The following is a 12,013-nucleotide window of genomic DNA, read 5'->3' as shown; positions in this document are numbered from 1 at the left end:
CCTGGTATGTATTGAGGGGCCCTCACGCTGTTTTTTTTTCTCATTTAATTCATGTTCAAAACTGATGAGATGTACAATGCAGATGCGTTCCCAAAGAAGGCAATGAGCCTGGAATTCGTATCTGAATTGCACCGCAATGCTCAGAAAACCCACAGGACTCTTTAAAATTTGCACTGCTGGTGCACACCATATATGTGAACCGGATCTATAGAAAACCTGTTTGGTTCACATGTCATGTGAATCAGATGTGATTTCAAACGCATACAATTTCACATATACGTGTGTGAACAGAGCCTTAGTATGGCTTCTGTGAATGGAGGAGCTGAATGGAAAGAGCGGGCATAGTTGGGCACTCTTGATTAGTGCCTGTGACAGCTCCTTTAGTTGTATTAAACCCATCGAACCTGAAGATTACAGTGGTGGGGGTGAATGGGATATAGGAAGAGCAAGTACACATGGAGACAGCAGCACAAGAGACACAACACACTGAAGATAAGTAATGTCCCTTGATCTTATTTTGTAATTATTTATGTATTTGTATATTATAAAAACATAGGCTTTGATCGAAATAGGATGCAAACAAAGTGAATGGAAAAAAAATCATAAAATATATTTATTTACATTTACACAAATAATTTTCATTCCTATATCACATAAAACAGAAGATTGTAAAGCAAACCATAACCGACATAAATGCTTTATATGTAAAAAAAAAAAAAAAAAACAAACAAATATATATATAAGTAACAAGCAGCCGCCAATGTGTTATGTACATTGGAGAGAAGGAGGCATTTAGGCTATGTATTGGTAGAGAAAGAAAAAAACAATGGAGTATTTACATAACATTAACATATTGCATAGATTTAATACAAACATATTTAAGTCATGAATAAAATGAACGTTTGCATATTTCCTGAAATCCCTGAGGTTTTACTGGTGCACTTTATGTTTACATTCCTAGTTGGTATCTGCACAATAAGGGATGACAGTCATTTTTATTTTTTGTCATAAGTGCAAATGAACTTGAAATAACACACTGACAGAACTACACAGAATATTTTTGGCAAAACCACAAAGTTATACAAAACTAAAGCGTTCCAAATATTTTCTCTATGTAAACTAAATAGCATGGGTGTAGTTGGTGCAGAAACTTATAAAAGTGCAATTTGTTACTTGAATTTCCTCCAGTGAAAATTCTTGAAATACTTTTTGAAATATCATACAAAAGGCATTTGTGCATTTCATGAACAGGGGAACATGTCACTATTGACTAAGAATGTTTAATATACACAGAAGTTGTTTGAGCTTGACAAAACATTGTAAACACCCTCACATACTAATGGTTGGTCATCTACAGGTGTTTTTTTTAAGATTTACGGTTCGACATTCCCTAAAAGCTATAAAAACCCAATTAGATGGTCCAGCATGATTTTCAACTAAAGCTGGTGACAGCTTTCAAATAAAGTATACCTGTCCATGAGAGATGTATGGGGGCTGCCCTTCTAAAAATGTTGGCTGGCTGTGCTTGGCTTCCATGGCTGGAAAATTAAGCAATAGCCCCCTGGCCCCCTGCACCACTGACAGTGATCTATAATGTGATACTGCAGATCATGCTAAAAAGTCAAATCTCCATTGTCTGAAACCAACATCACCTTAGCACTTCAAGTGCAGATTTGTTATACTTTTGACCAGTGTATGTGGCAAGATAAGGATAGGGAACAGCCAGCTAGATGGCTATCTCTCTAGTGCTTGTCTTGTTCCATTCTTTCTCTATGACTGTTCCCACTTCTTCCGATTTTGTAGGATAAATACGCAAAATACTGGAAGCGCCACTGTGGACAATGAATGCCAACTTTACATGATCTACAAAATGGCAATATATAGCCACCACTGATGCATAAGCTGGAGATAATTAATGCTTCTTTATCTGGGATAAAAGTTTACCCATTCTAATAAAGTGCTCCCGTAGTTAAACATTGTACTACTTGCGCTCCAGCTTTGAATAATAAAAACATTCTCTAGTAAAGAAAAGCAAAACGCTACATGACTAAAATATGCTACTGGTTCACCAAGCTTTATTGATACATTTGAAAAAGGCAACACGTTTGCTCAAAATCTTTTAACCAAAGAGAGAGAAATCTGTAAGGCAAGGGACATAGGAATTCTGTTGTTTTATCGACCTTGGAGGCAAATGGGTATAAATGTTTTAAATGTGAACTGTGTTGGAGTCACTTTATAACTAAAATCAGTAAGTGATGTATGCCTGAGCTTTTTTTTTTTTTTTTTTTTTTTTTTTGACGTTAACCAATCTGACATTTTCCTTTGTTATATAGATGCCACGTTTTACATAGTAGACAGAAATCCTTATGCTCAGCTGCCTTTCGTCATAGGATAGACAAATTGTAGAGCACCCATATATTTTAATGTCTCTATGTAAAATGCTATAAGAAACATTCATAAATATATTTGACAATGTCAGATGATAAATTATAGTGTGCATCCTTTCAGATAAATATTTTATATACAATTATATTTTTTAACAAGGAAAACGTGCTACAAGTGCTACTAAAATACACCACAATACGTCCTTTAATTGCTCTATATTTACCTAAATATGGGAACATATGATCGGATAGGTTTGTCTTTCTGTATAAATTATTTCATACTGCATTTGAATACCTTTAGTACATTACACCATTTGATGTTACAAAAACCCAAATCGAAACATCCAATTTGTAGTATGGACCATCACAATCGTAAAAGACTTAGAAGACTCAGTAAGAAAATGTGACTTACAAATGTATACAAATGGAAAAACTGTATATGTAGCTGTACAGACAAATGTAACAAAGCAGTGCATTGCTGAAAAATCATGGTTTCTTTTTAAATAGGAAGGGAAAATATATATATAAATGTCTTTATATATCGATGTCTTTATCTGTCTCACTTTCCACTGAGATAGATAAATACATATACTGTACATACATAAAATAAAATGTACCATTTTTTAGAACAGTAGTTAGGATTTAACCAGTTTAAATCCTTGGCCTGTGTCCAGCACAGCTGGAAGAAACCAATTCATTTTCAATCTTTTCAGACACTTGTAGCAAACTTTACAAGGCCAAAAAATATTGAGGGCTCCACACCAGTTAGCAAGGTGGACTAGGGGGTAGGTGATGCGAGGGAAATAAATCATCCAGTGCTTTGTCACATCATTCCCTGTCGGCAAATGCAAGGTGTAGTCACTCCAGTGCTTTGACACCCCATATGCTGCCTTAACAGTGCGTCCTTTCTCAGACCAGCTTATATTGTGGTCAGGGTTACAATTATACTCCACCCACTCGGTAGTGAAATCCCCAATCTGTGGAGGGTCAGCTTCCTCAATATCTACAATCTTTGCCATCTCTGCTCCTTGAATGGCAATATACTGATCATTAACTTTTCGAACTTCCTTAACCCAAGGAGGTGAGCTCTCCGTATCCAACACAATGATAAGTCGGGAGCAATATGTACTGTTCTTCTCCCGCCACCATTCAAGGATTGTCTCAAATCGCAATGTTTCACCACCTGTGTAACAGAAAAAAAAGGAAATAATTAATTGTTCAGTACAATCTAATTAATTATCCACTTCTCTATCTTTAAAAAAAAACATAACACAGCTGAGAAAAATATTTATGGTTGCTGTAGACTGCCTTAAAGCGGTAGTAAACTCTTTTTTTTAAATTGTACCTACAGTTAAGTCCAAATAAGGGTAGGTAAGTAGGTACAGTGAATATCTCCTAAACTTGCGGTGTTTAGGAGATATTCACACTGCATGCATCTGGTGACGTCACCGTCGCATGCCCTCTGAAGGTGCTGGATCTTCAGAGCTCTGTGCCGAAGACTACAGCGCTCATGTGTGGGAGTAATGTCATTGCGGTCCCGCCCACTCACACATCCGGAGCTCACAAACCTAGAAGAAGGACCGGGTGAAGGTGGAAGCCCTGTCAGCGCGCCGCTTGAGGGCTTCGTTCTAAGGTACCGTATATACTCGAGTATAAGTCAAGATTTTCAGCCCTTTTTTTTTAGGCTGAAAGTGCCTCCCTTGACTTTTACTCGAGTCATCGCCGTCTGCCTACATGATCAGCGTGTCATGCAGACGGCGGCCAATCCACTGTTCTGCCTATCACAGATGAGGAGGAGGCGCGGCTTTAGAACAGTGGAATGGCTGCCGAATGTTATTATGACAAGCTGATCGCTGGATGCAGAACGGCACACGGAGGATGCAGATCAGCACACGGAGGCATGCACTGGACACAGGTAGGCGGCACAGGACACATGCACAGGACACAGGTAGGCTGCACAGGACACATGCAAAGGACACAGGTAGGCTGCACAGGACACATGCACAGGTAGGCTGCACAGGACACATGCACAGGACACAGGTAGGCTGCACAGGACACATGCACAGGTAGGCTGCATAGGACACAGAGACACATGCACAGGACACAGGGAGGCATGCAGCTGCAGATGGGCATTGTTGACCCTCTTTTCCACTTACAGTAGCTGCTGCATTTCTCACCCTCAGCTTATACTCGGGTCAATAAGTTTTTCCCAGTTTTTTGTGGTAAATTAGGGGCCTCGGCTTATATTCGGAACGACCTATACTCGAGTATATACGGTAAGTATTTCATAATGTGCTCGTATGCGATGCATACGAGCACATTATGCCACTGCCTTGCAGGGGATTTTTTTTTCTTTACATGCTGTGGTTTACTACTGCTTTAACCAAAAATTTCAGCACCCCACAAAATATTACATTTGTAGTTCAGTGTAACCTGAACAAACTTTGCTAAAATTATATTGAAAAAAAAAAAACTGTTCTAATATAAACATTGTACATTTATGCTATTTCAGGATATGCAGTGAGATGTGCATGGGTTCATAGTCTATTTTTTAACACAGCTGTTTTAAAGAATTGGTACAGGAGGGAATTGAAGTTCACACAAGAGTTATCTTTTTGGACAGCAGTGTACTTTTCTACAAAGCATCTGCAGTCGTTAAGGATGGATTGCAAAGAACATTAACTATCAATTTGAAAACACTCAGAAATCCAGCAATTACAAAATAAAAACGTGATATGTACAGGCATATTACTAATTTACATAAATACAACAATCTTCAATTCATCCACATATATAGGTTTATTTAATGTAACAAAAACTAAAATCAGCAACTATTAAAATTGTAATTTACTGAAAACAGATTGGTAAAAAGTTAGTAAACTACTATTTACTATGGGTTGCAGCTCTTTGCCTTTCTAGGCTGAAAAGAATAAAAAGGAGGGTAAATTATCCATGCAAGTATAGGTGCTTTACATATATAATTTTTAGACACCATTCATATGGCTTCTCCATCCCTTTCTGGTATTCAAAGATCCCAGATATTAGAAATAATTGATAGAATTACATGTGCTAAATATTTCAAGTGTGATTCTGAGACATCCCTGCTGCTGGAAGTAATTTATCAAAACTGAGGGCTGGTTTACACAAGAACGCAGTGCAGAAAAGGCACGTTCTATGTGCATTTAGCCCACCATGTTCAAAACGCATTGCTCTTCCAGGGCATATACAGGCACCAGATCGCATAGTACCATAGTAGCATGCGATTTGGTGCAGAGCATCTTTCAAAAGCAGTGCATGCGCTACTTTCTGTGAGGTCCAGTGCGATTTGCAGCACATTCAAATGAATGGGCTGCCAAATCACACGGCACGGGAAAGCATACATTTCTGGTGTGAACTGGCCCTCAAGCAGACAGAATCTGGAGCAACTTTGCATGCCAACCAATCGGCTTCTATCATTTTCAAAGCTTAACTAAACAAGCTGAAGCTCAAAGCTAAATGGTTGTCATGCACAACTGCTCCAGATTCTGTCTGCTCCAGTTTTGATAAATGACCTCAATATATACAATTACTTCCACCAACAGAGACGTCTCAGAACTTTAGCACATGTGGTTGGGTTCTACACTGTGTGCACAATTATTAGGCAAGTGAGTATTTTGACCAAATCATCGTTTTTGTGCATATTGTCCAACTCCAAGCTGTATAAACGTGAATGTTTTTTGGATTTAACCATATCAGGTGATGTGTAATGAGGGAAGGTGTGGCCTAAGGAGATTAACACCCAATATCAAGGTGTGCATAATTATTAGGCAGCTTCTTTTTGCAAAATGGGCAAAAAGAGAGATTTAACTGAAAAGTAAAAAATTGTAAAAAGTCTTTCAGAGGGATGCAGCACTCTAGAAAGTCAGGATATTGGGGTGGGATCACAGAACCATCAAACGTTTTGTTGCAAACAGTAAACAGGGTCGCAAGAAATTTGTTGAGAAAAGAGACGCACATTAACTACCAAAGATTTGAGAAGAATCAAACGTGAAGCTACCGGGAACCCATTATTCTCCAGTGCTGTCATATTCCAGGACTGCAACCTACCAGGATTGTCCAGAAGTACAAGGCATGGCCAAGGTAAGGAGGGCTGAAACCCAACCACCGAACAAGACACATTAGCTGAAATGTCAAGATTGGGCCAAGATATATCTGAAGACAGATGTTTCAAAGGTTTTTTTGGACTGATGTGATGAGAGGTACTTTTGATGGATGAGACTGTGGCTGGATCAGTAACGAGCACACAGCTCTACTTTGACTCAGATGCCAGCAAGGTGGAGGGGTGGTACTGGTATGGGCTGGTATTATTAAAGATGAGCTAGTTTGACCTTTTCAGGTTGAAGGTGGACTCAACATCAACTCCCAAACCTACTGCCAGTCTTTAGAAGACACTTTCTTCAAGTAGTGGTACAAAAAAAAGTCGGCATCTTTCAAGAAAACCATGATATCTATGCAGAACAATGCTCCATCACATGCATCAAAGTACTCCACAGCATGGATAGCCAGTAAAGGCCTTAAAGATGAAAGAATAACGACATGGTCCCCTTCCTTACCTGACCTAAACCCTATTTAGAACTTGTGGGCCCTTCCTAAATAGGAGATTTACGGTGAAGGAAAACAGTACACCTCTCTGAACATTGTCTAGGATCTTGTGGTCGCTGCTGCAAAAACGTTAATCATCTACAGATCAAGAAACTGACAGACTCCATGAATGGAAGGGCTTATAACTGTTAATGAAAAGAAGGGTGGCTATATTGGTCACTGATTTTTATTTTATTTTTTAAATGTCATACATTTTTATTTGTAAATTTTGAGTTGACTGTTTATTATTCTCACTTTAACAGATGAAAATAAACAAGTGAGATGGGAAAATGTTTGATTTTTCATTTAATTGCACAATAATTCTGCACACTAATAGTTGCCCAATAATTGCACACACATTCTCCTAAGAAAGCCAAAACCTCACTTTTACTTTCCTAAATATTCAGGTTTGAGGTTTATTAACAATTTGGATTGACCGGGAGCACTGTAGTTGTTCACTAATGCAATTAATCCTCAAAATTACTACTTGCCTAATTGCGCACACAATGTGTCAGTTACAGTGGGGAAGGAAAGTATTCAGACCCCCTTAAATTTTTCACTCTTTGTTATATTGCAGCCATTTGCTAAAATCATTTAAGTTCATTTTTTTTCCTCATTAATGTACACACAGCACCCCATATTGACCGAAAAACACAGAATTGTTGACATTTTTGCAGATTTATTAAAAAAGAAAAACTGAAATATCACATGGTCCTAAGTATTCAGACCCTTTGCTCAGTATTTAGTAGAAGCACCCTTTTGATCTAATACAGCCATGAGTCTTTTTGGGAAAGATGCAACAAGTTTTTCACACCTGGATTTGGGGATCCTCTGCCATTCCTCCTTGCAGATCCTCAGGTTGGATGGTAAACGTTGGTGGACAGCCATTTTTAGGTCTCTCCAGAGATGCTCGATTGGGCTTAAGTCAGAGCTCTGGCTGGGCCATTCAAGAACAGTCACGGAGTTGTTGTGAAGCCACTCCTTCGTTATTTTAGCTGTGTGCTTAGGGTCATTGTCTTGTAGGAAGGTAAACCTTCGGCCCAGTCTGAGGTCCTGAGCACTCTGCAGAAGGTTTTCGTCTGGGATATCCCTGTACTTGGCTGCATTCATCTTTCCCTCGATTGCAACCAGTCGTCCTGTCCCTGTAGCTGAAAAACACCCCCACAGCATGATGCTGCCACCACCATGCTTCATTGTTGTGACTGTATTGGACAGGTGATGAGCAGTGCCTGGTTTTCTCCACACATACCGCTTAGAATTAAGGCCAAAAAGTTCTTGGTCTCATCAGACCAGAGAATCTTATTTCTCACAATCTTGGAGTCCTTCGGGTGTTTTTTTTTTTAGCAAACTCCATGCGGGCTTTCATGTGTCTTGCACTGAGGAGAGGCTTCCGTCGGGCCACTCTGCCATAGAGCCCCGACTGGTGGAGGGCTGCAGTGATGGTTGACTTTCTACAACTTTCTCCCATCTCCCGACTGCATCTCTGGAGCTCAGCCACAGTGATCTTTGGGTTCTTCTTTACCTCTCTCACCAAGGCTCTTCTCCACCCGATAGCTCAGTTTGGCCGGACGGCCAGCTCTGCGAAGGGTTCTAGTCATCCCAAACGTCCTCCATTTAAGGATTATGGAGGCCACTGTGCTCTTAGGAACCTTAAGTGAAGCAGAAATTTTTTTGTAACCTTTACCAGATCTGTGCCTTGCCACAATTCTGTCTCTGAGCTCTTCAGGCAGTTCCTTTGACCTCATGATTCTCATTTGCTCTGACATGCACTGTGAGCTGTAAGGTCTTATATAGACAGGTGTGTGGCTTTCCTAATCAAGTCCAATCAGTATAATAAAACACAGCTGGACTCAAATGAAGGTCTAGAACCATCTCAAGGATGATCAGAAGAAATGGACAGCACCTGAGTTAAATATATGAGTGTCACAGCAAAGGGTCTGAATACTTAGGACCATGTGATATTTCAGTTTTTCTTTTTTGATAAATCTGCAAATATGTCAACAATTCTGTGTTTTTCTGTTAATATAGGGTGCTGTGTGTACATTAATGAGGAAAAAAATGAACTTAAATGATTTTAGCAAATGGCTGCAATATAACAAAGAGTGAAAAAATTAAGAGGGTCTGAATACTTTCCGTCCCCACTGTATTTCTAAGTCAAACAAGTGTGCTACTACCTGAATACCAAAAATGGATGAATGGAGTCTAAAAATGATTTATGTTGTATTATGTGTTGTCCATAATGGAATTATTTCTTGTTTTCTTTTTATTTTTTTTTGTTAATTTGCCTGACAGAAAGAATAATATGCATAAAGCACACATACTTGCATGCATATTTACCCTGTCAAACATCTACTGCGTATGTCCTGGCATTTGTACATTTCAGGAGTGCTTTAATATTTTAAAACATGATTAGTCCAATTCATTTCACTGCAGAGGTCCAATTGTGTCCAGATTTATATAAAAAAAAAAAAAAAAGAGAGAGACGCTAATGGCATTCTGTTCCATCTGTCACACACATTACTGACTGATAAACTGTGCACAGCTATATTAGCAAAATAACCTCCAGCTTTGCCATCAATGTGTAATGGCTATATAAAAGTAGAAAATCTATCTGCAAATAATCCACAGATTAACAGGGGACTCACAAAGTCTTAAAATAAAATGTGGAAATGACAAAATTCTGTAACCACAATATATTGCATTCCATATCTTTTACTGCACTCACTTCAGATCGGCACCTACCTGCTAAAGCCCATTCTCCAGTACTGTGAGTGTGTCCACTGTAGTACAGTATGTAAGTATCATGCCTGGGTCCATCGGATGTTCTCAGTTCCAGAAAAGACTTGAGTTTTGTTTGCAGGGTGTCAAAAGTAAGACCACTTGTAGAGTAGTCACAGCCATAGGTTTCTATCATGTGGGAAGCAAAGAATCTCTGGATATCATTTAGCATTGCCGTGGAACGCAGGTTTAGTTCCTGTACATGTTCTGGTGGAAGCAACATGGGCTGTCCATTTGGGCTAATAAAGCAAGAAAATAAAATCTTTTGAGAAAACAGGCTCTTTTGTAGGGAACACTACACCAAAACATACAAAAACAATATATTTGTCACAATGCTCTAGTGCTGAATACATGAGATGATTTTTAGTCAATATCTGAACAACTTCTGTGATATTTGGGTTCTTCACGGGTGATGTATCATTATAGAGAATGAGGCTGAAGATTCCTGCCGCTACAATTTGCAACGGCCTAAATAACCAGTGTGAATGTAGCCTTACAGTTTATGCATTTGAGAGTTTGGATTTGTGGTAAACATAACAAAAGTTAGCAACAAGGTTAGAAACAAAAATGTTATCATATTTGCATAACATTGAGCTTAGCTGCATATAAAAGACACAGAAAATTAAATCACAGCCAAAGTTTGGTATGGATTAAATGGGAAAGAGTTATAAGTTCTGTGACAGTCTGACAAACCACAAACTGTACTGAACACCGCACCACCCTCTTTTCCTCCAGAATTTTCAAGTTGGGAACAGAAACAGTGATTTAGATCCCATGTCCAAGTTGGGCAGCCAGAGGTGGTGACACTTTTGACAAACCATTCACTCTTACTGGCACCCCCGCGCATCTGAAAATGCAGTGCCATTTCGGTTGCAGGAAATTGCATGGTGCTGAGTTTTAAAAAAAGGGGCAAGAACCAAAAGATCAGGTGGACTCTACCAAGGTATTTTTCACGTTTAAATCCGTTTATTTATATCGGTTTTGTAATATCTTTTTTTTTTTCTTAAAATAAAGGCATTGTCTGTCTTAAACAGTAGAAAATTATTGATAACAGCTGTAAGTCTACATTCTTGGCAAACTACAGAAAAAATATATAATATAGGCTCGTTTGTATCGCAAGATACAAATTAAAAACTGTCTCTTTAGGTTTTGTCTAAAAATTCCAAGTCGCAAGCCACAAACTTGCACATACATCCCTAACACTAAAGTGGGTGGGTTCTAAAGGCAGGTCTTTTAGGTGTCGCACAAAAAAAACAAAACAAAAACGAAGATTTCAAAAGGGAAGAGAATATGTATATATATTTAACAAAACTGAACTTTTATATATTATACAGTACAAAAGCTTTAGGCAGGTATGAAAAAATGCTGTAAATTAAGAATGTTTTCAGAAATAGAAGTGTTAATAATTTATTTTTATCAATTATCAAAATGGAAATAAATGAACAGAAGAAAAATCCAAATCAAATCAATATTTGGTGTGACCACCCTTTGCCTTCAAAACCGCATCAATTCTTCTAGGTACACTTGCACAGTTTTTGAAGGAATTTGGCAGGTAGGTTGTTCCAAAACATCTTGGAGAACTAACTATAGATCTTTTGTAGATGTAGGCTACCTTCTGTCTCTTCATGTAATCCCACAGAGACTTGATATTGAGATCAGGGCTCTGTGAGAGCTTAACCATCACTTTCAGGACAATGACCCCCAAACATTCAGCCAATGTCATTAAGAATTATCTTCAGTGTAAAGAAGAACAAGAAGTCTTGGAAATGATGGTTTGGCTCCCACAGAATCCAGATCTTAACATCATCGAGTCTGTCTGGGATTACATGGAATGGAAATGGAAACCAGGTATGAGGAAAAAAAACTTGGTCAACCTACCCAGTTAACAGTTCATACATTAGGTTCCTCCCACAGGGGTGGAGTATGAGCAGGGCTTGATCTTTCTTTTTACACTGTCATTGGTATATAAAAACAATTAAGCTAAATTTTTAAATGCTCCAACTGGTAATTCATGAACTTTGCCTCTGTGAAGAGCTTCGTTCAGCTTCACTACTGTCTAGGCATGGAAGCGAGAGAGACATGCACACTTTAAAAAGGCAGAATGACAACAGTGGCTGTTGAGAACAGTGCTGTGATGGTGGCTACAGTGTGTGTAAATGGTTATTGGCTCAGGTAAACTGCCCCAGTGATAATCACTTTTAGTTTGCTGGTGGTTATATTGTAGTCCCACA

The 12,013-nt window shown here is 38.7% G+C and overlaps 1 protein-coding gene across 1 annotated transcript in view; it reads right to left on the bottom strand.

The window, feature by feature from the left end:
- Positions 1-589: 589 nt before the first annotated feature.
- Positions 590-12,013, bottom strand: part of TMEM168 (transmembrane protein 168) — a 41,786-nt gene continuing 30,362 nt past the window's right edge. The window contains exons 4-5 of the mRNA XM_073619887.1: positions 9,747-10,021; positions 590-3,567 (exon numbers count right to left, since the gene is read on the bottom strand). Coding sequence (XP_073475988.1) covers positions 3,020-3,567; positions 9,747-10,021 — 823 coding nt within the window. The 3' untranslated portion in view covers positions 590-3,019. The remainder of the gene's footprint in view (positions 3,568-9,746; positions 10,022-12,013) is intronic.

Source organism: Aquarana catesbeiana, linkage group LG03 (assembly GCF_042186555.1).
Source record: "Aquarana catesbeiana isolate 2022-GZ linkage group LG03, ASM4218655v1, whole genome shotgun sequence".
Lineage (NCBI taxonomy): Eukaryota > Metazoa > Chordata > Amphibia > Anura > Ranidae > Aquarana > Aquarana catesbeiana.
This window is presented reverse-complemented; position numbering and strand designations above follow the sequence as displayed.